At 40.8% G+C, this 27,440-nt stretch overlaps 1 protein-coding gene across 1 annotated transcript in view; it reads right to left on the bottom strand.

Annotated features, from left to right (window-relative positions):
• Positions 1-8,460: 8,460 nt before the first annotated feature.
• Positions 8,461-27,440, bottom strand: part of GPR149 (G protein-coupled receptor 149) — a 42,054-nt gene continuing 23,074 nt past the window's right edge. The window contains exon 4 of the mRNA XM_082224146.1: positions 8,461-9,993. Within this exon, the coding sequence (XP_082080272.1) occupies positions 9,421-9,993 (573 nt within the window). The 3' untranslated portion in view covers positions 8,461-9,420. The remainder of the gene's footprint in view (positions 9,994-27,440) is intronic.

Raw genomic sequence — 27,440 nt, 5'->3', positions numbered from 1 at the left:
AAGTCTCTTGACTTACCATTTTTTTGTATGCCATATTGGACCGAATATAAGCCGCACCTGAATATAAGCCGCACCATTAAAATTAGAGGGGGGGGGAGAAAAAAAGAAAAAATACCCAAATATAAGCCGTTACATCCTTGCTGCTCCTGGCTGCATACTTGGGGGGAGGGGTCGCGCTGCGTTGCCAGCAGCCTTTCTCCTTCCTCACTCTCTCCCTTCCCAGCCTTGGGGAAGAAGACAGGGGACTACGCGTAGGGCGGGTGCCGCTTTGCCGTGCTCCTGGCACTGTTTGCCCCGCCTCCTGGCTGCATACGGTAAGGTTGCAAATATAAGCCACACTTTAACTTTTCATGGTTGGAATTTGGAGAGAAAGTGAGGGTTATATTCAGGCCAATACTGTAATTGTTGCTATAGACATTTCTGAACATGGGAATAATACCACATTTCTGTGCCTTTAGATCACGCAACAGAGAATCATAGAATTGTAGAGTTGGAAGGGACCACAAGGGTCACCTTGTCCACTCCTGCAATGCAGGGATCTTTTGCCCAATGTGAGGCTCAAACCCTGAGATTAAGAGTCTCATTCTCAACCAACTGGGTTGGTATCGTTGGTTCATTACTAATTTTGCATCATATCCTGCTGTCAGCCTGACTTTCAGAGTAGTTTGCAGTTCCAATGTTGTTCTAAAACAATTGTTGGGGACAGCATTCCATAGGTGAGGATAAAAGGCCTCTCTTTAAACAACATGGTCACTTCATGTGGAATTTACCATGTCAAAAACTAACATGATTTGCTAGACCTAAACCAGGCATGGGCCTGTGTCCCTCCAGTTGTTGGACTCTGACTCCCATGCACCCAATCCATTTGAGATGACTTCAAGTGATAGGAAATTTATGTCTCTAATGACTTATTCACACATGTGAAGATGCCATTCCTATGATACCATTTCTTTCCATTGTCTCACAAAGCAGATAGAAGTCATAGAAGTATTACACTGGTTGCATGCTTTTGGAATTGACAGGTGAAGCATTGCTTATGGGTTTGGAAAAGAGAATTAAAAATATAATTAATGCATTTGGTTTTTTGGCCTGTGAGCATTGTCTAAAATTATAAGATGCAAAATGGCATGGAAACAAACATCTCGGAGCCTCTTATCAATCCATGGTAATCTTATATTCATTATTCTGCTAAATACTGCAAGGTGTTATGGAAATAACCCATTAGCATAACAACAAAACCTATTAGAGATTTATGAGGAATTTATAGTTCAGAATAAATGACCGATTTTAAAGGATGAAAATATGTTATTTATTTATTTATTTAATACCCTTCCTTTTACCCTGTATAGGATCAACTCACAGCATGAATTTAAACAAATGTAGCTTAAAGCACAAGCTCAGTATAAATATTTTAAAAAACAAATAAGAAACCCTATTAAAAACAGCACTGAGAACCCTAAAGTCATTTGAAAGCACACACAAAAGAGAAACAAGAATGTACAACACCTGTTCTCCAAAGACTCTGCCATAGCAGCCAGTTAGTGGCCAAAGGCCTGTCTGAACCAACAAAAAGTCTTTGCTGGCCAAGCTAGCCTCTTGTGGAAGGGAGTCCCACAATCCGGGAACAGCTACTGAGAAGGCCCTCTCTTGTGTCCTTACGAAATGGGCCTGTGAAGGTAGCAGGACTAAGAGAAAGGTCTGCCCAGGCAGACTCACATAGGGAAGTACCGCCATTTAGGTAGTCTAGATCCAAGCCAGATTGGGCTTTGCAGGTCATAACCAGTCCTCTGAATTATGCCCAGAAATGGGCCATTGGAGCTGTTGGAACAAGGGGTTTCTGTTCTTGAAACTAGCTTTGGTCAGCAATCTGGCAATAGCAGCTTGGTCCTGCTGAAGTTTCTGAATGCTTTCCAAAGGTATTTCAGTAATCCAAACAGGATGTAACTTTCAAAAATTATTCAAAATGAGAAACAAAGAGACGTCATTCCACTTCACATACCACTGGCTCACAAACCACAATCCTGCATTTGGTTGGTGTTCTTGCAGCATAAGCCTAAACATCTTTACATGGGAGTAATCCTACACCCATCGGAACATGTTGTTGCTGTTTAGTCGTGTCCGACTCTTCATGACCCCATGGACCAGAGCACGCCAGGCACTTCTGTCTTCCACTGCCTCCTGCAGTTTGGTCGAACTCATGCTGGTAGCTTCAACATCGGAACATAGGAAGCTGCTTTTTACTGAGACTATTGGTCCATTGAGCTCACTATTGTCTACACTGGCCGGCTGCAGCTCTCCCAGATCACAGGCAGGGACCCTTCTGAGTCTTACCTGGAACTTCTGCATACCAAGCAGGGGCACTGCATTGAGCTCTGCACCTTTCCTCGCAACTTGTAAGTCCAATTGAACTGACTGAACTTCTGATTAGAAATTTCCCTGTACGCCCTACTAAGTTGGGTAGAATTCGCCACTTGCGTGAGCTAATTTTAATCACTAGAATCCTAGAACTGTAGAGTTGGAAGGGACCCTGAGAGTCATCTGGTCCAGCCCCCTGCAATGCTGGAATCCTGCAAACAGCGGTACCTGGGTAGTCTCAAACCACCAACCTTCTGGTTAACAACCAGATGCACTGACACATTGTGCCACTGGTATACTAGAGCTAATGAGATGGGATAATTTTAACTTGGTAGAATAGTTCATAATACCAGTGCTATTTTTCTAGAGAAAAAAGGTGCCAGAACTCACTAATAATAATAATAATGATAATATTTCTACCCTGCCCATCTGGCTGGGCTTCCCTAACCACTCTGGGTGGCTTACAGCATATAAAAAATTGTAAAATCATCAGACATTAAAAATTTCCCAATACATGGCTGCTTTCAGATGTCTTCTAAAAGTTGGATAGTTGTTTATTTCCTTGACATCTGATGGGAAGGCGTTCCACAGGGCGGGCGCCACTACCGAGAAGGCTCTCTGCCTCCCTTGTTCTCTTATAACGGCAATGGTGCCCACCTAAGTGGTGCCGGAACTGAGTTCTGGTGAGTTTTAGCAGAAAAAAAAGCCCTGCATAATACTTTATATGATTATGGCAATATTGTTTCTCTAACTTGTCTGGGCCAGAGGAAGCCCCATCTGTACTATATATTTCAAACAGTTGTGTGTTAAGGGTGCTGTTAAGGGAATAAGGTAAAAGGTAAAGGGATCCCTGACCATTTGGTCCAGTCGTGACCGACTCTGGGGTTGCGGCGCTCATCTCGCTTTATTGGCTGAGGGAGCCGGCGTACAGCTTCCAGGTCATGTGGCCAGCATGACTAAGCCACTTCTGGCAAACCAGAGCAGCGCACGGAAACGCCGCTTACCTTCCCACCGGAGCGGTACCTATTGATCTACTTGCACTTTGAGGTGCTTTCGAACTGCTAGGTTGACAGGAGCAGGGACCGAGCAACGGGAGCTCACCCTTTTGCGGGGATTCGAACCGCCCACCTTCTGATCGGCATGTCCTAGGCTCTGTGGTTTAACCCACAGCGCCACCCGCATCCCACCTCGCAGAGCTACAGTTTTTGGACTGGTTTAACAATCCATCTACCCAGGGAACTCTGGGAATTGTGTGGGGAATAGGGGTCTGCTAGCAACTGTCAGCATCCTAAATGAACTGCAGCCCCCAGGATTCATTGGGGGAAGCCATGACTGTTTAAAGTGGTAGGATCTGCTTTAAATGTATAGTGCAGAGGGGCCTGAGAGGTGGATGAACAAGCAAGCAGGTGAACAGTTCCAAGGGCACTTACCAGTGGCCCTTCTGTTGGGGTGTGAACCCTTCGCAGATGCTCAGCCATGCTGACCTTTGACCCTAACCCTGAAACTCAAATCCATCAGTGAGTTGTCAGCCTCTACCAGCAGTGGAGTTCAGCTTTCCAAAGGAAGTTCAGTTTCCTAATGCTCAAAGCAGCAGAGAGTTGATGTTCTGCTAAGGTCCGCTTTCCAACTAAACAGGAATTGATCTCTGGGGTGATGGCAGAAATCTGACTAATTTAGCTGAGAATGCTCTCAATACTGAGCTTCCCAGTTTTCAGTGTGATGTGAAATGCATTATTCAGTAGTCTGAAGCCACCCGGTAAGCTTGGGTGTAAGTTGCATCTGCTTTCCATATATTCCCAAGCTTTTTCTGCTTCCCTGCAAAGGGCTGGCTGGAGCACATCTCTTTGAAGTCACCTTCAAAAAAGGTCACTTTGACAACACATCCTTTTGCCTGCAAATGTCAGGCCTGTGTTCTGGTGTACATTAAAGGTCACAGGAAAAGAAAAGGGGGTGGGGGGATTCAAAGAGGGAAAGGATGAAATCATTTCTCATTAGATATTTAAAAGGGTTTTAAAATTTTAAATCCAAGAGGGCTTCTAAAAATGATAAGCAATGCTCCATTTCCAGTGTTCACTAATGCATGAACCAGAAGAAGGAAGAGGAACTGTGTCTCCTTTCGCACAGAGCAAGTAGCTCTTGACTGACAAATAAATGGGATGTGGTTGTTTACACTTAGGGATGCCTGAGAAATTCAGTTTCCGTGGGTTCTGAGCTGAACTGATTTGATCTGCACCTCCTGGGCTAGTGTGCAGGTCTAAACTTAATTATTTGGATTTTACGCTTCTTCAGTTTTTGCGACACAGTTCTTCACTCCAAGAATATACCAAAATTTGTTTAAAGTGTATTTTATGAGGAAAAAAAATGGGTTTAGAAATGTGTGCATTGAGATAAAATTCATATATATATATATAGTTATGTAGTTATATAGTAAGTTTTTAAATAGATATTTAAATGCGCACACAGTTTATCGCAAAATGCATAGGGCAATAGCCAAACTTCATCATACTCCAAGTAGACTCATTGTACCCAATGTATTTGAGTCCCATGGGCTGTATTCAAAGAAGCCCTGCTCAGAGTATACCCATTGAAATGAATCAACCTTAGTTATGTTCATTAACAACAGTGAGTCCATTCAGAGTAGGACTAGTATTGAATACCAGCCACAGATTTCAGTGGGCCTGCCCTGAGTAAGACTTACTTGAATATCACCCCTGTTTAAATCAGCAGGAAAATTTGTATTTTGATGCAAATTTTCATATGAATTTGGGTTTGTTTTAATTCACTGATTAATGTGGACATGGGATGGAACTGCGTCATGAATGAACACATGCAAAATATTACCATGAATTCAGAAAAAAACACAGACACCGAACAGAGCTCAGTTTACAGAATTGCTGTACAAGGAAATTTATTCACTTTCTATCATACAACAGCAGTACATTACTTTACAATCAGGTTGAGCTGAGGACCACTTTTATGCTAAATTTTAATGCATCTAAAGTCTAACCCAAGATAAACACAACTAACCAGCGTTAAAGTATCATCTGCAAAATTGTTTCCTACACAAAATATTGAACTCTCTTAAAAGAAAAGACACCCAGTTGAACAGGATTCTAAAAGCCAGGATGGTTTTTACTATTTCTAACAACTTTGGCCTATAATATTCCCTTCACCGTCTTGTTGCTAGTTCACAGTTCCAAAATATTTTTGCTTAGTTACAATTTGTAATTCAAATTAGGAGCTCCCTGCTTGGGAACAAAAACACTGACAAAAGCAAAGTAAAAAAAAACAACCTTATTTCTAGCAGAACTTCTCTGGGCAGATCTGCACCCCACCACATACTGATTCCAGCTATAAAAATGTTTTCTTTGGTACATCCACAGGTGTCCTGTGCGAGAATCTCCTGCTTTGTACCATTACCTTTAAAATGTACTCTCAGCTTGTTTCATCAAGGAATTCTCCATGACCCTTGGAGAAGTTGGAGTGAGGAAGTGTAACAAGCCCATCACAAGCATTTTGAGAGCTCTAAGTCAACTTCTGCAAGTTGCATTTCACTTCTGGGCTGCAGTTTCTCACCTCTGTTCTAGCAATTTAAAAAGAGGGATCCCCCTCACTTCCACCCTGTTCTCCATACACCATAAGAATACAATTTGCATCCATGGACTTCCAAGTTGCAACAACAAATGATGAACCGAGATTGGAGTTCCAAATTAATAACTTGAAAGGTTGAAAATCCCCTTTTGTATTAATGAAACTCAGTAGAGTCTGAAATATAAATTAATCACTGCCATTGGCAGACTGATGGCTTCAACACAGATTAAAAGCAGAGCACCAGTGAATCTCAGGCACCCCTTCTGTTGCCTTTGTAAGATCATGACCAGAGTAAGAAGTAGTTGATTCAATCAATTAAATGTGGGTTTTTTGGGCAATCACTGCCCTTGTGGGATTCTTGTGGAAACAGGTTACCTGAAGTAGTCAAAAATCTTAAATCACAAGAAGATGCGTGGGGTAGTGCTTAGAGTGTCAGACTAGGACTGAATAAAAATGATAAAAAATTGTCCAGGGTCTGGTGACTTCAGTGTATCTGAAGAAGTGTGCATGCACATGAAAGCTTATATCAGAACAAACTTAGTTGGTCTATAAGGTACTACTGGACAATTTTTTTTATTATTATTTTGATGGCGGCAGACCAACATGGCTACCTACCTGAATCTAGGACTGAAGAAACTCAGGTTCAAATTCCCACTCGGCCCTGAAGCTTACTGGGCGACCTTGGACCAGTAACCAAACCTCAGCTGAAACCTATCTCACAGGGCTGTGGTGAGGTTACAATATTGGGAAAGACCAAGTAGTTCCACCAGCTCCTTGTAAGACAGTTGGAATTTAATAATAATAATAATAAATTTTTATTTATACCCCACCCTCTCCAGCCAAGACCGGGCTCAGGGCGGCTAACAACCAATAATAAAAACAAGTTGATTAAAATACAATTTAAAAGATTAAGATACAACATTAAAACATTAGGATGCAGTCTCTTCATAGGAGGAGAAAGGAAAAAGAAAGAGGGGGAGGGACTCAAACTGATTCTAAGCCAAAGTCAAGGTGGAACAACTCTGTCTTACAGGCCCTGCGGAAAGAAATCAGATCCTGTAGGGACGTGGTCTCATGAGACGGAGGCCGGAGCCAGTGTTGAAAAGGCCCTGGCTCTGGTTGAGGCTAATCTAACTTCCTCAGGGCCCGGGACCTCTAGGGTGTTGCTATATATGGACCTTAAGATATTGGGAGCTCAGAGCCGCAGCATATGAACGTGCCACCATCTTGGAACGGAATCCAACTCTAAATGAACTTTAAATGAAATAAATAAGAGTTGGTAAATTTCAAGACTTGTTCTACTAGTTATTCCCATATATGAGTCAGGGCCTAATATTAGTTAACCAGTTTCCCATTGGTATGTGACTACAGTAATGCAGCACAGGTACAGTGAAGAATTGACTTCCTCATATGAGATCTGAAACATGGTGTGCCCATAACTACAGGAAGAATCATTTGGCATCCCTGTCTACAAAATATTTAAGGCTACATTACTTTCCAACTTCATATATTTGGCCTGTGATCATATAAATTGTAACTCATAAGAAGAGTTTTGCAGTACTGACATGGTATTGAATTTGTCATCGCTGGAGAGCCCAGTCTGTGATCCAGGTAAGCGACAGTGTTTGTATTGAATTATCAAAACCAAAAGTTGCAACGCAGGGTCTCAGCTTTTTGGATAGCTTGTGCAATACGATACAAAGCAATTATGTCAAAATACATGTTTCCATATTTACAAGATGTGAATACTTAAATTTTAATAAACAGTTTAGAAGTAAAAAACCAAACGATGCAAAAAAACTCACGTAATTTGTTGTTATTTATATATGCAGATGTTTCGTAACTGATCTAAAATGTGAAAACATTTTAAAATTCACCGTGTTAATGAAATGATTGCAAATGTGTGTTTTAAATGTTTAATGCTCTTTAATATTTTAATTTGTGAGTAATGAAAAACTGAGCAGTATGTTGCATCATATTGTTTCTGACTTTTGTTCTTTGGTACTGATTAGTCAGGGATTATCTTCCTTTCTAATTTTGGTTACTCAGGTTTAATGACAGTTTGCTGTCATGCTAGAGTTGAACATTCATTAAAACTGGACAATCTATATGTGTTTTTTTGAAACAGCTTAAACTGAACATATAAATTTGCTTCCTTTAAATCCTATACTATAGCTATCATCAGAAGTGTAACCCCTTCCCCGTGTGATTAGTATTGGGTGTAGGGTAGAGTTGGGACAAGCCCATGGACCCTGTCACATTCATTTCTCAACTATGCAGCCATCCATGTAATGGGCATTGAACTTCTACAGAACATAAGGAGAGACCTACTGGATCAGGCCAAAGTCCCATGTAGTCCAGCATCCCATTCTCACAGTGGCCAACCAGACGCCAATGGGAAACCCACCTGAGTGCAAAGCACTCTTCCAGCTAGAGATTCCCAGCAGCTGGGATTCAGAAGCATGCTTGCTCCAACACTGGAGGTAGTACACAGCCATTATGGTTAGTGCCCGTTTTGGTTCTCTCAATTTCTCATTTTCCCCAGTCTTAAATTCAGCTCTTCACATTTCTGCTATACTTTGCAGGTCCATATATATATCTTTATGAATTTTTTTTCAGCATTTCAGTGCAAATTTCTCATAATAAGCATGTTTTTGCGTGCAGTTTTGACTAATGTACACATTTTTGGAAACAATTTCTTATAATGCAATTTTGTAAATTATTTCCACCAATATATTGTTTTATGCACATTTTCCTCTTAATATGTGCATTTTTGTCGACATGCTTGGGTGGGAGAACTGCATTGCAAAATTCAAATTAATGTGAATTTTGAAGGATGGCTGTGTTTCAGTTCTCATTTTGTTCTGAAAAGTGCAAATCTGATAGATTTGGCTTTAAATGCATACTAAATTTAATTTCTCCCCATCCCCAATCATCACTGCTGAATTCCATGGTTTATGTGCTGTGTTTGTCCTCAATCTTCCAACATTCAGCATCACTGGATTTAGAACCCTGGAGGAGCTTATTCTGAAACATTTTATTATAATAAAAAAGTTTTGAAATAAATGATTAAAAATTCTGGTCGGAAGCAGCTCTTCAAGCAGATCCTGTATATTTCCAAAGGTAGGTAGCTCGTTACTGAAAACCAAAACAAATGCAATAAAGTATTAATTTAGAAAAAAAAGATTATCTCCTCCCTTCCCTGGTAGCCCATTAGAGCTGCTTTAAAAGCTTTAACTACAATTCTGCACGCAGTTAGGCTGCTTAAATCCTGCTTAAATGATATGCAGGATTGTGACCCTTGCTGCATTATATCTTGATTTCTATCTTAAATGTGCTGACGTTTTCCATTGCCGCAGCAATATTCTTAACTCTGATTTCATGTCCAAGCAAAAAGAAAAAAGGAAAAAAAAAGAACAGAATGTATTGACTTGGAAAACCCAAATTATTCAGTTCTGAAGTAAACTGTTTATTTTAGTTGCTGGCACCGCTTTCTTCTCTTTTTCTGTATGCTTTGTTTAACATTTGTATCTCCTCTTGATAGCCTTCTTTCTCCATGTGTTGCTTTTTGCTATTCTGCCTGTGGGCTTCCACAGTGTCTGGGATTGATATGTTAATATCGTTGTTGGGATTGTTTGACGGTATGAAGAGCGAATAGGAAGCCGTTTCCCCTAAATCACACGAGACAAATCTGTTCTCTTTCCGAGAATAGCGCAAGGATGGAGACCGGACTTGGGTTGATGACTGGCTGATGTTGCTGATGATTGACACTGTGTCCATAGCTTCTTCGTTGTCACAAATTTCAAGCACTTCTAAATGGATCTTGACGCTCGTGTCAGCAAATGTGGTTGGAGAATCCTCAGGGTTTGGCTCATGACCCACGCTCTTGGAGCGATACACTTCAATTTTCTTCGATGTGGGTGTTATTTTCTGTCCCTCCGTGCTTACCTCATATGTAGATAAAGAGAGGGTTTTTCCTGTAGGTGCATGGAGAGATACGGTCCCTTGAAATGCACACAAAGGAATTGCTAAGGAGCCACCTGAACGCTGGAAAGAAACAAAATTGTTAATATTCCTTAATGTCGCTTCCAAAAGTCAACAAGCCATTGTTAACAAACTAATTGTGCCTCACTTATTATATTCATTGCTGAAAACACAGCAAACCAATTATCCCTACTTATTTGCATTGCTGAAAATGCACTCTTCGCTTTCTTAGATGCCATGAATTTAATCAACAGTATGAAAACATGTCCCCTTTCTTAAATTTCACGGTTCTTTATTGAGTTATAATACTACAATGCAAGTTCTACAAAAATGGTCTGTGATGTATTGCTATGTGCATAGGTTTAATCTTCCCCATTCTTCCATTCTGTTACTGATTTGCTCTGTGCTCCTTCCTCTACAACGTATAGCTCATGTTCTGAGTCGCTCTATAAAATGATGTTCTGTGTTCCCTTTTCACTATAATGGGGAATCTTAAAGCTGCTATAACTTTTTTGCCTTTTGGTCAAAGTGGGTGAAATTTGCAGGCACGAGAGTGCCTTTAGAATGGATTAAGCCTGCCCAATTGTATACAGATAGGTCCAGGAACTTTTTATGGGGGAAGTAAAAGGGATTCACTTTCCTCCATGGTCCCAAAGGAGGAGTAAGTGGAGTGTATTCTGACGTCTACATTTTTAAAACTTCACAGTTTCACACTGGCTTTTCCAGTACTTGCTTCTTTCCTCTGACAGCCTCAAGCTATATGTCCTATCTAGAATGCTACCTGTAGAATTCTAAATAGTTCTGGGTTGGTTGGTTTTCTGAAATTAAAGCAGAGCCATGTAGGAATTGGGGTTGGGTTTTTCGTTTAACTCTTTAAATAGAGCATTTAGCGTTTAAAAAAGTAATCTGCTACTGTGGTTTAAAATAAATACAGAGCTCTTCAGTGCTGTGCTGGAAACATTTTGGACACCCTCGCTTGTTTCAAATCACACAGACCTAGAGAAACATAGATATATAGAGGGGCAATGAGCTATAAGGCATAGAAAAGAAAAGGAAGTCCTAATCCAACTTTGATTGGTATCCATATCTCTCTTTGACTTGGGAGGGGGGAAGACCCTTAAATCAACAGATCTGCTGCATTATTTGGCTGAAGCCCCTAATATTTAACTCTTCTACAACTGACTTAACCTATCCTCATAAAACTGCCCTCAATCCTATGTGAGCTTCCATCTTCATAACATCCCAACCCCAGAAAGCGCAAGCCATGTAAGATGCAATTAACAAAATTTGTAAGGAAATGAAAGCGAGCAGAGTACAAGAGAAATAGTGAATGGCAATTAATAAAACCAAATTAAATCAAGTACAGTGGTGCCTCGCAAGACGAAATTAATTCGTTCCGCGAGTTTTGTCGTCTTGCGATTTTCTTCGCCTTGCGAAGCACGGTGTCGGGAAAGTTTTGGAAAAGCTTCAAAAATCACCAAAGTCTTAAAAAACCTCAAAAAAGACTACCACACCGCGTTCTATGAGTTGCTCCTCGAAGTCAAGTCGCAACTGTATTAGCGGTGTTAAGAAAAAGGAAACAAACTTGCAAGATGTTTCCGTCTTGCGAAGCAAGCCCATAGGGAAAATCGTCTTGCGAAGCAGCTCAAAAAACAAAAAACCCTTTTGTCTAGCGAGTTTTTTGTCTTGCGAGGCATTTGTCTTGCGAGGTACCACTGTAACCATATTAAACATGAAAAGGCTACCTAAATAGACAGACTTTTAAAGCATCCTTGGTTGCTATGGATGACTCAAAGAGGTGGGCTACTTACGCAGTGAATGTCGGCTGTGGTTGTGAGAATGACATCTGTATTTTGGGTGGGGCAGTACTCTGGGAATGGGAGAATTGTGTGAAGAGCCTGTTTGCATGCTATTGGTCCCTTGGCCTATCACTCAAGCTTGATATAACCTCCTCTAGTTCCTTGCAAGTATTTATGGCAGGGCAGCCAGAGGCAGAACCTTTGCAACACCCATTGTTCAGTGCTAAATGAAGGATGTGCCAGAAGACTTAGGACAGCCTTTGGACAGCCTAACACTGAAGTAGCTGGGTAAGAAACCCCAACGAGGTTCTGATTATTTCCTTGCTCCTGCAAAGAAGCCAAGTGGAATGCAATTTGCTGCTTCCAATGCACAGCATCAAATGATAATCATTTTTACTTGTCTTCTGTTCTGAAGTACAATCTATTATATTGTACTTTGATTGTATATTTCTTTTTTCATATGTATTGATGTTCTTCATGGCTCTGGGGTCCTTTGGACCAAAGAGCAGTACGTATATAACTAAACCACACCATACTACACCATGCCCCAGGCTACTGGAAGCTGGAGCCAGAATATCAATTGTGGTTCAACAGGGCCACGTTATTACAAAACTGGGAAGTAACCAAAACTCCATCAGTAAATAATTGGACTCTCGATATGCTGACTTTGGTGGCACATGAAAAAATATTTGATTACATGGACTTACAAAAAGAGGCCTATTCACAACAGTGTGACAAGAATTTCACATTCTACTGAGGTGGATGTGAAAATGAAGGTGCTTTTTCTAAAGGCGTATTGCAGGAACCTATACATGAAGCATCAACATTAAATCAAGGGGAAGTGATAGAACATATGCTTCCTCTTAATGCAGGGATGGTGGACTTTCTCAGCTGGGATTTCTCGCATTGCATTCTGGGAAACCTTCCAGCAGTCACATGTCAGTGGTGGGCACTGGTGAGGGCTGCTGGCCTGAGGAGAGGAACAGTGGTCTTGGGAGTGACAAGAAACAGAGAGAAATGCTCAAGGGTCCACATTTGGCTCCAGGGCTGAGATTCCTTATTCCTGTTTGAATAGATTATTCTTCTTTTTTTCCATTTTTTAAAATTCATTTTATAACACAAATAAACAACACAAACAGAAAAACAAACAATACAAACAAATTCTTGTCTTATCCTTATTTTTTCTAAACATTGTTAGGTGGGCTTCCCCAAGTCCCCCCTATCTGATTTTCATTTTACCTCATTTTTAGCAGTTTACATATATCATAATTTCTAACCATTTTTTTAATGACGCTTAAAGGTAAAGGTACCCCTGCCCGTACGGGCCAGTCTTGCCAGACTCTAGGGTTGTGCGCTCATCTCACTCTATAGGCCGAGAGCCAGCGCTGTCCGCAGACACTTCCGGGTCACGTGGCCAGTGTGACAAGCTGCATCTGGCGAGCCAGTGCAGCACACGGAACGCCGTTTACCTTCCCGCTGGTAAGCGGTCCCTATTTATCTACTTGCACCCGGGGGTGCTTTCGAACTGCTAGGTTGGCAGGCGCTGGGACCGAACGACGGGAGCGCACCCCGCCGCGGGGATTCGAACCGCCAACCATGCGATCGGCAAGCCCTAGGCACTGAGGTTTTACCCACAGCGCCACCCGTGTTTTATGACGCTTACTTTAACCATAAAAATCTTCACATTTTATCAGTTACAAATAATACTATTTTAAAATACACTATCTTCTACTTCTAACCCTACAGCCTATATCCACTTCCAAAGCTATTCTAAGATTTAAATATTAACATATTTTTTTTCAAATATTCCTTAAACTTCTTCCATCGTTTCTTCTCTCTGGTCTCGGAGCGTCCCAGTCAAGGACATTCCCTAATGTACCTTTATCATGCTAGCCCATATCCCGAGACTGCCCCCTGCTCCCTGCCCCCACTTTCAATAAGCGTGGGAAAGCTTGGAAAACGGATTTGTCTGTAAAAGTCAGGAAAGGGTGTCTCATTTCACAATGGAGATTGTCAAGCCAGGCAGTGAAGGAGTTTCACAATTTACTTCCAAATCATCTGTATGAGGCTCATGTACACTGCAATGCTCTAGGCAGCTGCCTAGTGTTACCTAGTGGCTGCTTTGCGCAGCTGTCAGAGCTCTGGCTGTAAACATCTGGGGGATGCTTTGCGCTCAAGGCTCAGACTGCATTAATGTGCACAGCCTGGAGTTTCAGTCTGAAATCCACTTAGTACATCTGAAGCACCCAGGAAACTGAGATGAATGAAGGCTGATTGTTCTAACACCGATCAAGTCCAAAAAGTGATTATGGTTTGAGGCGTGTCTAATTAAATTTCTGGAAGACAGGACTGTATCTCACAGGCCATGCAAGAATTCTTGGTGTTGTTCCAGGAGAATGAATTCTTGCTGAATAGAATGGGAACTTGTAATGACTATGGATCTGTTTTTTCTCTTGTACATTTCAAAAAATAAGAGATGCAAGATATCTTTGAAAGTGCCACCTTGTCTCTTTCCATTGCTTTGCTTGCCTCTTCCTTCCTCCCCTCTTTCCATGGTTTCCCAAAATGTAAAATTTATCAAGAAAGCCAGGGGTGCCTTCCAGATGTTATTACAGAATCACAGAGTTGTAGAGTTGGGAGGGACCTCCAGGGTCATCTAGTCCAACCCCCTGCAATGCAGGGATCTCCACTAAAGCATCCATGAGAGATGACCATCCGACCTAAGAACCTAAAGTAAAACTTAAGTCTTCAAAGGTATACAGTTTCTTTAGAACATAATTTTTACACCACATTTGCATTGATTTTAGCTCAAGGTAGTACGAGACCAACTTGATGATGATCGCTAACTTAGATGGCGTTCAAAGATGATTTGTTTGTGAGGTTGAGGCTACTAGCCATGATGGCTATTCTCTGCTTCCACAAGGAGAGGCACTAATGTTTCTGAATACCAGTTGCTGTAAACTGCAGGAGTGGAGAGTGCGCTTGTTCTCAGGTCCTGCAGGTTGGCCATTGTGAGAACAGGCTACTGGTTTTGATGATCTAGAAAGGCACTTCTTTCTTCTTATGCTGTACTGATTTTTGGATCTTTCATGTAGCCTAGCCTAATTTGGTGGGAAACTGCAGCTCAGAACTTGAGCACATCTGCAGCACAAGGCCCCATGTTCCATCCCTGGCATCTCCAGATAATACTGGAAAAGATCCCTGTCTGAAACCTGCGAGAGCCACTGCCAGTCAGTTTAGACAGTGCTGAGCTAAACAATCATAGAATCGTAGAGTTGGAAGGGGCCTAGACTGTCACCTATTCCAATACCCTACAATGCAAGAATCAAAGCTAGGTGGTCCAATGACAGGACTTGGTAGAAGGCAACTTCCTAGGTTCCAAATTTCACAGTTCAGCACTTTTTCTAACTTCATGTCTTTGAATTAAGGCCACTTAGCTCTTCACAGGTAGCGCTGTGGTCTAAACCACAGAGCCTAGGGCTTGCTGATCAGAAGGTCGGCGGTTCAAATCACCACAACAGGGTGAGCTCCCGTTGCTCGGCCCCTGCTCCTGCCAACCTAGCAGTTCGAAAGCACGTCAAAATGCAAGTAGATTAATAGGTACCACTCCAGCGGGAAGGGAAACCGCATTTCTGTGCGCTGCTCTCGTTCACCAGAAGCGGCTTAGTCATGCTGGCCACATGACCCGGAAGCTGTACGCCAGCTCCCTCGGCCAATAAAGCGAGATGAGCACCACAACCTAATGGTCAGGGGTCCTTTTACCTTTACCTAGCTGATCACCACAGGATTTCCTTGCATTCTGGCCTTTAAACTGACCATTAACTTTGTTGCCTTTAGCTAGCAAACTCATGTGAAAATGATGTTCCAGTGAATCTACCAGTGACTTGATTTTGGCTTGAGGCTGAGTAGACACGGAATCCCCTCTCTTCAATGCATAGACCTTGTGTCCAAACCACCTTGCTTCTCAGTGGGTAGACCTGACGCCCCCAAATCATTTGGCTTTTCCATGAGTAGACCAGGCACCCAAATATCCCTGCTCTCTGAAAATCCCTGCCCCTTTGTAGCCTGGATTGTGTTGACTCAAGTACTGGACTTTGCCTCAAGGGCTGATTCCTGACCTCATCAGCTTTGTAAATGGGTGTAGCGAGGATTTATGTTAGTGGAACAGGATTTATATTGTCAGAAGCAGAACCGAGCTATCTGCGATATGACTGGTCAGTTATTTAAATACTTTTATTTACTTAATTGGTTTAGGGGTGGCAGCTCCCCCCCCCCCGGCTACACTCATGGCTCTGTTCAAGTAACAGAATGTTTTATTTAATTCCAGCTGTATTGATTCTAGAATGTTTAATTACGAAAAGGGGTTCCTGTTTCTAAATCACTCCTTTTTGTGAATATTAGGTGAGCACTGAACCAAAGGTTGTCATGAACTAAGTACAGTGGTACCTCGGGTTAAGAACTTAATTCGTTCTGGAGGTCTGTTCTTAAACTGAAACTGTTCTTAACCTGAGGTACCACTTTAGCTAATGGGGCCTCCCACTACTGCTGCACCACCGCTCCGTGATTTCTGTTCTCATCCTGAAGCAGAGTTCTTAACCCAAGGTACTATTTCTGGGTTAGCGGAGTCTGTAACCTGAAGCATCTGTAACCTGAGGTATCACTGTAACTGATAATGCCTCATTTCTACCCTCCCAGTACTTTCTTCTCCTTTCCATACCCAGCTTTGAGACAGCTGCTTTCTGTACCTAGAAGGATGCCTGGTTTTCTAGTGGGAGGAGCCAAGAGCACCTCTGCCAATAGAGTTGCTGCCTGTAAGACCGATGCGGACAAGGTGGTAAGTTGGAAACTTACATTAATAGTATCTACTTAATGAACATAGAATCATAGAATTGTAGGGCTAGAAGAGACCCCAAGGGTCCAAGGCTGTGGCCTTGTTCATTGAGGCAAAGGCTCACTCAGGAAGAAAGGCATACAGGCAGATGTAAAAGGCTTCCTTGCCTTTTCTCTTTTTCGGAATTTGATGAGATATTGATGAGAGGGATGGCTTGCTTCTCAACAGAATGCTTTTGCTGAACCGACTCTGGATAGGTTTCACCAGCCTCTTGGGACAACTGAGAATCTCCGCACATTGCTTTAGGAAGCTTTGCTGTATTTTCTCTCGACTTGCCACCTCTTCTTCTGACTGCTGCGAGCAACTTATTTCAAGAGCACATCAAGCTCATTTAGGTATACAACAAATTGAAGGAAACAAGATCGACTGTGCATTGGGCCCCCTTAGATGAGCTTTGCTGCTGCTGCTGATAAATACAGGTTGAGACAAATAAGCCACAGTGCAGCTTACCAGATTGCCGGCAAAGATGTCAGAAAATGACACACTCTCAGTTGATGTATAGACCCAGAGACTGAAGTTGTTCGCTCCTCACACTGTATTGGTGTGCTATATTCATTTGCTCAGACACAGCAACATTTGCTGCAAATATTCTTCCAGTGTGAAGATTGCCTTCTATAATAGGTTCCTACATTTCCTGGGAGGATAGGGAACTGCTGTGCCTTTAAGAACTGCACTGAAAGGAAAATTCCATCAGGCACAGCTTTTCTCTCCTATAATAAACTTCATCTGTCTGCCCTAAAGCTACCTACATTTAGTTCCCTGCAATTCTTAGAGGTTCGTCTTCCAGGATAATTTTCAATACACTTGTAAAAGGGGACACTACGAGAAGCATTTTGAAGGGTGACATAGCACATCAAAAACAGGATAGGGATTATGCAAACAAATTATCCATTACCATAGCCGAAAACCCCATGCAAAGGTCAAAGGATGTAAATTTAGCTTTTATGTCTTGTCTTGGAATGTTTCTGGTTTTCCTTTTAATGTGAATTTGCTTCCACGTGTAAATGTGGACATTGTTCTGCCCGATCACTGGTTTCCATGCAGTCTGGGGTGGCCTCTTGTATTCTTGCTCCTCCAGAAGGAGATCCAGATTTATTATAGGCTTTTTAGAAAAGACAGCAATTATGCCCTGTGTGCCTCTGTGTGTACGTGCTGGTGCTTTTTAGAGACGTGGAAATACTATTTATTGCAAAGGAGGAGAGGGAACAGGAAGCATTTTGCATGCATTCTAAAAATAATGTTGTAGCTTACATTCCTTTGAAATTATTTGGAGGACAAACTCGATGCAGTTTATAACTGGTTTTGTCTTAGTATTTCCCTTGTGGAAATAGGCTTGTTAGATTTTTAATAAGCTCTTTGTTAATAATCCATAAACATCTCTTATATCGATCCACAATCTCTTGGTTCCTCCCAGACTGACATCTTGTTATCTACTTTTAGTTACTTCTCCTACTCTGCATACTTTTATCTCAGTAGTCCTTGTCACATGATAGAGCCACATTTAGTGTATGCATGGTTCTTTCCCACATCCCACATATTCAGTATGAGTACAACTGCATAGACAATCAAGGATCCTCAAGATATTTCTCAAAAGCCACTGCTTTCAAGACAGAGCCGCAAAACGTCAAAGGAATCACCTGGGATAAATCTCAGGTGATTCTTTGGACATGCATACATACACATGTACACACACATATAAAACTGCCCTCTTTCTGGGAGAGATTATTAATATCCTGAGTGAGATAAGAATGTTTGTAAACCTTGAAGGGTTTCACTGCTGAAATTCCATGGCCTCTCTCCAACCAAGTTATACTCAGAGTAGACCTACTAAAATGTATGTACCTAAATTAGCCATGTCCATGCATTTCACTGGGTCTACTTTGAATCTGAAGTGGTTGGATACAACCCCATGTTCTCAGTACTTGTGCAGAAACAACAATAACCTCTGGTGCCTGCTGCTTTTGCAGCAGCAATAGCAGCTGGGTAGACCTACAAGCCTCCTCTTGTCACATACCCCTCCTTCCAGCAGCCATTTCAATTCATGTGATTCTCTGTTTCAGATAAGAACATGTATTCTAGTTTACAAGAAACTCATGTGGCAAAAAGACACAGGAAAATTCTGATCAACAAAAGACTTGGGAATGAATTTATATCTTCGAATAAAGAGAAAAAAAGGGGAGTTGTCTTATATATCAAAAACAAAATTGAATCTCACCAAATATTCAAAGATGAAGAAGGAAGAATTATAGCAGTCCAAATCAAATGGCAAAGCGAAAAATTAATAATTGTCGGGATCTATGCACCAAATGGAAATAAGACTGATTTCTATAAAGTATTGGAGGAAAAACTATTTGAATATATGGATCAGAAAATTATAATAATGGGAGACATGAATGGAGTGGTATCATTGGAAATGGATAGACTAAGGGATGTAAAGAACAAAGATGGGAAACTGCCTAAGACATTTTTTACGATGACGAAGAATTGTAACCTGATCGATATTTGGAGACTTAGACACCCATTGGAGAAACAATTTACATATTATTCAGAACCGAATCAGTCAATGTCAAGAATAGATCAAATATGGGTACCGAACGAACTGACTCCAAGAATCCAACAAATCGAAATACAAGCCAAAGTAATCTCAGATCATAATCCAATAAGAATGGAGTTAAAAGGTTTTGAAGAAAGAACTTTTAGATGGAGAATGAATGACAACTGGTTGGATGATCAGAAGGTTGTTGAAAAAGCACAAAAGAAACTATCCGAATATTTTATGGACAATATGAACAAAGGTACTAAGATGAACATAGTTTGGGACGCAAGCAAAGCAGTTATGAGAGGTTTTTTTATCCAGCAGAACTCATTGAGGAATAAAAACAAGGAAAAAAGGAAAAAAGAGATTCTAAGGCAGATTATGGACAATGAGCAAAAATTGATCAAAAAACCAAACAATTTGAAAATAAAGCAGGAAATCAAGTCTCTCCAAACTCAATTTGCAATGATAGTAAATAAGGAAGTTGAATGGAACATTAAAAGGTTGAGACAGAAAAACTTTGAGTTTGCTAATAAATCAGGAAAATGGCTTGCGTGGCAACTTAAAAAGAGAAAGGAGCAGAGCATAATCAACAAAATTAGGATAAATGGCGAAGGGACAGCTAATCCGAAAGAAATTAGGAAAGGATTCCTGGACTTTTACAGGCAATTATACAGAAATAAAGAAAGGAACAATATGAAAAAAATAGAAAGATATCTAAGAGATAAAATGGTGCAGAAGATCCCGACAGATCAAAAAGACCAGCTGAATGCCCCAATAGAAAAAGAGGAAGTAAAAGAGGTGATAAAAGAGCTGAAGAGAGGGAAAGCTCCGGGACCTGATGGATTTACATCTAGTTATTATAAAGAAATGAAAGACGTGTTGATGATCCCTTTGATGGAAGTTATGAATAACATTTTAAAAGAAAGAGACATCCCAGAAACGTGGAAAGAAGCATATATTACACTGATTCCCAAACAGGATTCGGATCTAACTCAAGTTAAAAATTATAGGCCTATCTCACTATTGAATACGGATTATAAGATATTTGCGAGAATCTTAGCGAAGAGATTGAAAAGGATATTAACAAGATTTATACATAAGGATCAAGCAGGTTTCCTACCAGGCAGACAAATGAAAGATAATATAAGAAATATAATTAATGTCCTAGAATATCTGACTGCTAGGAATGATAAACAAGCAATTTTAATGTTTGTGGAAGCTGAGAAGGCCTTTGACAATGTTATATGGGAATTTATGTTGAAAAATTTAGAATATATGGAGGTGGGGAAAGAGTTTTTCAATGGTATAAAGGCAATCTATACAGAACAGAGAGCAAAACTGATAGCTAACAATGTCATTACTGAAGATATAAAAATATCTAAAGGAACAAGACAAGGTTGCCCACTTTCGCCATTGTTATTTATAATGGTTCTGGAAGTCCTTTTAAATGCAATTAGACAAAACAAGCAAATAAAAGGGGTGACAGTAGGTCAAAATGAGTATAAAGTTAAAGCCTTTGCCGATGATCTGGTAATGACCATGGAAGAACCAATAGAAAGTGTAAAAGAGGTATTGGATGAGATGGAACAATTTGGAAAGGTAGCTGGATTTAGACTGAATAAGAGAAAGACTAAAATGATTGTAAAAAATATGGAACAAACTAAGATTGAAATAATGCAGCAACAAACGGAGATAGAGGTGGTGAAAAGGGTAAAATATTTGGGAATTTGGTTATCATCTAAGAACATTGATTTGTATCAAAATAACTATATTCCGGTTTGGAAGGGAATAAAGAAGGATCTGGAGGTGTGGGGTAGAATGAAATTATCCTTTTGGGGAAGAATATCCATGGTAAAGATGATCGTACTGCCAAAGATGTTATTTTTATTTCAGACTATACCCATTATAAAGGGTATAGGAATTTTCAAAGAATGGCAAAGAGTGATTTCAAGGTATATCTGGCAGGGGAAGAAGCCAAGAATAATATTTAAGTTATTGACGGATGTAAAAGAAAGAGGTGGCTTCGCCCTGCCAGATATGAAACTATATTATGAAGCAGCTTGCCTATGTTGGTTAAAAGAATGGATAAAATTAGAAAATAAGGAATTATTAGATCTTGAAGGTTTTGATAACAGATTTGGTTGGCACGTGTATTTATGGTGTGGCAAGAAGAAAGTTCATAAAGGCTTTGGAAACCACATCTTCAAGAGTTCTTTAATTGAAGTATGGGATAGAGACAAAAATATATTGGATCCAAAAGTCCCACATTGGTTGTATCCGCTGGAGGTAATGAGCGTTAAGAAAATTAATATGAGAGGTAAATGGAGTACATATGGTGAATTGGTAATTAAAGAAGGAGGAAAATGGAAACTGAAACCATTTGAACAAGTTAAAGATCATGTATATGATTGGTTGCATTATTTTCAAGTAAATGAAATGTTCAAAAAAGATCTGAAAGAAAAGGGTTATGTAGAAAAAGAATCTATTTTTCAAATAGACATAATAAACAATGAATATAAAACTCTGTCAAAAATGTATAAGATATTGTTGGAATGGCATACGAAAGATGAAGAGGTTAAATCGGTAATGATACAGTGCGCAAAAGATTTTGGGTATAATATTCAATTTGATGAATGGGAAAAATTGTGGAAAGAGAATATAAAATTTACTGCATGTACGACATTGAAAGAAAATGTTATGAAAATGTTTTACAGATGGTACATCACACCTGTAAAGTTAGCAAAGATGTATAAGATGTGTAACAAATGTTGGAAATGTAAAGAAAAAGAAGGGACGTTTTTTCATGTGTGGTGGGAATGTAAGAAAGTGAAAAGCTTTTGGGAAATGATATACAATGAAATGAAAAAAATGCTAAGATATACTTTTGTTAAATAACCGGAGGCTTTTCTTTTAGGGATTGTAGGAAAGGATATAAGAAGAAAAGACTGTAAACTCTTCCAATATGCAGTAATGGCAGCCAGAATCTTGTTGGCCCAGAAATGGAAGCAAGAGGAAATACCGACGATAGAAGAATGGAGACTGAAATTGACAGACTATGCGGAACTAGATAAATTAACTGGGAAAATCAGATACACCAAAGACCAAAAGTTCATCGAAGACTGGGGAAAGTTCGTAGATTATCTGAAAAACATATGTGGCGTGAACACAACGCTAGTGGGAATTCAAGAGGCACTGTAAAAATAGAGAAGTATTGTTAATATGAAATAGTGGGAGAAGGGAAGTATAATGGCAGTACGAAAGAAGGGAATGTGTAACTAAAGTTATAAATACGGATGATTGTCAGAGACGCTGAAGGAAGTTCAAAAAAGAGACAATTGGTTGTATTTTGGATAAAAATGTATAATTGTATGGAAAATCAATAAAAATTTATTATAAAAAAGAACATGTATTCTAGCCACAAAAACTGCTCTAGTAGGCAAATAACGTCTTCTTAAGCCACGGCACATGTGAAAGTTACAGTTATCAGGTGAGAAGGATAGCACACCAGGCTGCTATAGAATACCTGAGATGAAAACCAAGAGACTCAACATGACATCCACCCATTAGTAAAGATATCAGGAGAACTCCACAAGTTGCATTGTTTTGTAACAAGATTTGGAATAGATGGCCACTGTAAGTTTATGACTGCATGAATACTTGACCTGATAAGAACATAAGAAGAGGGCCCATCTAGCATCCTATTCTCACAGTGGCCAACCAGGTGCCTATGGAAGCCTGCAGGCTGAATCTGAGTGTGACATCACTCTGTCTATCTGATATTCCCAGCAACCAGCATTCAGAAGCATACTGAGTGGCAGTGGAGTTAGAATGTAGCCATTGTGGCTGGTAGTCATTGATAGCCTAATATCGTCCATGAATTTGTCTAACCCTCTTTTAAAACCATCCAATCTGGTGACCATCAACAGATCATGTGGGAGTGAGTTCCATAGTTCAACTATGATATGGACACGAGAAACCTTTCCTATTTGCTCAGGCTCTTTTAAAATGTAGATATTTTATCCTGCTCTTAGTTTGCTGGCTGTTTATTTTGCCTTGTTATATTTTGTAACGTTTCTTTCCTCTGAGAGTTGTATACTGCCCTAGGATCTTTTGTTGAAGGTGGTTCAGAAATATTCTAAACAGAAATTAGAAAAACTGGTGAGTACAGTTTTATGGCTCAGTTTAATCTTTGAGCTGAATGCATTTGCATAGATATATTTTAAATTAAAATGGAATTTTGTCCCTGAAAATGTTGAGAGTATAACTTGTGTATTCCCCCCCCCCAACCCTTCATGCAAAGTATTTATTTCTAACCTCGAAATACTGAACTCAACTGATTGAGGGCCAATTCACTTAATCTGTTATGATGACCTTCGAACATCAACGCCTACCCATGCTGTGCTTTCTGAGTTAATGGAGGATTATCTTGACTGTCTGAAACTCATATTGCTTCCCTGTCATTGTTTTCCAGCACTATTCTACTTTCCCGCTTTTGCTTTTAGAACGCTTGTGTATTCTGTACTGAGAACAAGGTCAGACAACAGGCCGTAACATTCATCCTTCAACATCAAGTGAAATAAGCAATTTAAATGGTGACAACGATAAGTGTTTTGTTATGAATTGTACCACAAAGGAAAATTTATAATGGGTGCTACAAAACTGCCTTGCTTAGGCTCCTATTTGTCATAGAAAATAGGGAGCAGGAATTACAGATTTTCTGTAATTGGCTTAGAGGACAACTATTTGCATGAAAACTCAGCAGTCAGTCTCTTGAGTTCAGTTGGGTTTGCTCCCAAGTAAGTATGTATAGCAGTGGTTTTCAACCAGTGTGCGTGGCACCCTGGGGTGCCTTGAATGATGGTCAGGGGTGCTGCGGGCAACACTAGCCTCTGTCCCTCTTTCCTTCCCTCCCTCCTCTGATGCCCCTCTCACGTCTCTGCCTCCCAAAGGCTTGCACAGCTGTTTATTGCACCAGCCCTGGCTATAAGCTCTGCAGGCGAATGAGGCCTCTGAGAGGCACCTCTTTGGTGCGGGGCAGCTTAGAGACCAGGGACGGCAGCACCAAGGGGAAGGGAGAGGAGAGGAGGCTGAGGGAACCCTCCACAAAGCAGGGTGTTCGAAAAAGGGTGAGCGCCTGCCAGCTCTGCAGGCAAAGGGTGACATGACTGGGTTCCTGAGTCCCACAGGGGTGGCGCAGAAAGAATGCAGTTGGTCAAGGGAGCCGTGGACTCAAAAAGGTCCCAAACTTCTCATGTATAGGATTGCTTTAGAGAAGGAAGTGGTCTATGGCTACAGTCCTATATACTCTTACCTAGGAGTTAGTTCCATGGAACTCAGGAGAATTTATTTATGAGAAGACATGTGTAGAATTTCATTGTAGCAATGAGCATAGCAGGGGACTGGTTGTTCTTGATTAAAATAGAATGAAATATATGGCCTGCAGCCAATTTTTTTCCCAACCCTCAGGGTCCCCTTCCACCCATCAGCCATTCAGTGAGAGGGAAAGGGGTTTTAGTATCATGGAAAGCATGCAACGGCAGCTACGTGCTCTGCAAAAATGAATAAATAAATATTTTTTAAAATAATAATAATAAGCAATGTGGAAAATGTCTCAGTGGAGAAGTAGATATGTGTTTCTTGAAAAAAATCAAAAAGTGTCCATACATTTTGCTGGCAGTTCAGTTGTACAGTGGTACCTCGGGTTACAAACACCTCGGGTTACAAACACTTTGGGTTACAGACTCCGCTAACCCGGAAGTAGTACCTTGGGTTAAGAACTTTGCCCCAGGATGAGAACGGAAATTGTGCAGGGATGGCGCGGTGGCAGCGGGAGGCCCTATTAGCTAAAGTGGTACCTCAGGTTAAGAACGGTTTCAGGTTAAGAATGGACCTCCGGAACGAATTAAGTTTGTAACCAGAGGTACCACTGTACATGCTTCTAGGATTACTGAGGGTCTGAGCAGTCAGAAAAGATAAAGGTGTTGAAGAGCTTTTTAAAAACTGAGTTTATAAATAATAATAAACAGTATATAGAGAAAATTGAAGACAAGGCTGTAGCGTTAGCTTGTACACACAGTACACACACAACTTTGAATGGCTCACTAAATCGCATAGCTCTTTTGTTTGCTCCTAAGAACATACCCAGGTGCCAGAATGATCCTATGTTTGCCTACAATTGACAGAGGAAACTCAGAAAAAAACTAGCTAGGAGTATGTGCTGATCTATGCATTTGGATTTAATGCATTTAATGCATTAATGGATTTAATGAAAATAGAAGACGGAAAAGAAAATCAGAGTTACTGTGTGTGTGTGTGATTGTGTGTTAGTTTGTCACTGGTGCTCATTACAGTTCTGTAACCCCCAAACAACTTTTTACTGGTGTAATGTGGCACTCAGCCTGAAAAAGGTTCTTTGCCTCTGCTTCAAATATTTAAGGTATGTTCTTGTGTAACTTTGATCACACAGGGGCCTAAGGAAGATTAGAGCCATTATCCTTCAAGGCCAGATACCACAATCAGTTGATCAGCCTTGGAGGTCTAATGTCACTCATCTCTCTTAGTTAGTTACATGCTGTCTCTAGATCCCAGTGGGATCTCACTGCCTGAGACAGTCGCCTCAGGCTGCCTCATGGTAAGGCCAGGCCTGGCTTCACCTGCCTTTCGATTCCTGCATCATCACCCCTCATACAGTCTTTTCCATGGTGTTGATCTGACCCCCCCCCCCAACAAATCCATTTCAGTAGCCACAAACAGCCTTGATATGAAAACAGCTAAACCCGCTGGGGCCAGCCTTTGACTCCTTGGAGACACTCCTGTCATAAACATCCTGTGAATATTGGGAACAATTGGATAGGTGCTTTCTGTTTCCAGATGACTGCCTGACTCAGCACTGGATATAGCTAAAAATCTCACACAGCCCCTTGAGGACGCTTTGGATAAATGAGGCTATATTCATGTTTTGAGTGCAGCTTGAGAATGGTCCAACGGCTTCTGATGCAATGCCTTTGCTGAAGCTTAAACTGCTGTAGTCAGTGCCTGGGTGACAGAACTTTTTGGAATCATGTGCACTCTGTCAGGGCTCTCTCTTTTGTACTCCACAAAAACTTATGCCATTATACATGTGTTAGGCATTAAGATACCACAAGACTTTTTTTGTGCTACCTAATTTCGTGAGTTCCTTTTTGGTGGAAGAAGGGGGGAATCTTTTAAGAACTGCACCAGGTCCCCTGATCTCCTTGCCCCTCTGTGTTAGAAGAACAGAGTGCTTGCAGCAGATAAGGAATCAACTGGAACTCGTTTCAAACAATGGTTCCTTCATATAGGCTTGTATTTTCACCTTGCAAAAGCTCTTCCTCTCCCCACTGCGAGCTGTGTTTGCAGCCTGGAGAAGATTCTCTCTCCCTTTTCACCTCGCTCAGATTTTCATTTCAGAAAAATCAGTTCAGTGATTTACATGTGCCTGCAGTGATGCACCCCCTCAAGGCTTGCTCTCTGTTTTCTTTTGCATTCCAATAAGCGTCTGTCTGTGTGTGTTTTACAGAAGTGGAACTAATCACTGATTCTCACTGTGAAGTCATTAAGGCTTTGAAAGCTGAGACGGGAGGTCTCATTAATTTTCTAGGATTCAACACCGGATAGCTCTATGTCATTGTAAGAGGACATCCTGGAGTGAAAAGGAATTCCAAGTCTGTAGTTTTGTTGCTGCAGTGTGGGCAGTTCACGTAACATGCCCATGATGCTGTTTATTAAAAAGATTTTCATTTCAGTAACCCACTTGGCACAGATACCATTTGGCACAGATATCGCACAGCAGTTCTACTGTTTGGGTGCTGCCGTTGTTCAGAGCAAAAGACTACAAGGAAACAACATACAAGATGTGTGCTTGTTGAGGGGGGTTTGCAAAGATCCAGTGCTCTTGCTCAGAAACAACGAAGTAACTTCTTATTTCTTGGATTCTTCTTTACTCTCCAGGCTAGTCTAGAGATTAGAATAATCGGACAACCTAGCTTCACAGCATGCACATCACATGCAAACACAATATTCACCCAAATGTTAGAAGATAATTAAGAAATTATCTTAAGGGCAAAGGAAGTCACCTATTGAAAAAGACTAATGGTATATCTAGCTCACTATCTATAGAATCATAGAACTGTATAGTTGGAAGGGACCCCGAGGAATCACAACTAGATCATATATGACTGATTGCCACCCAACCTCTGCTTAGAAACATCAAATGAAGGAGAGTCTACCATCTCTCATGGGAGTCTGTTCCACTGTCAGA

This window comes from Podarcis vaucheri (genome assembly GCF_965113315.1).
Source record: "Podarcis vaucheri genome assembly, chromosome: 5".
NCBI lineage: Eukaryota > Metazoa > Chordata > Lepidosauria > Squamata > Lacertidae > Podarcis > Podarcis vaucheri.
The sequence above is the reverse complement of the archived record's forward strand: the minus strand, read 5'-3'. Positions and strand labels throughout refer to the sequence as shown.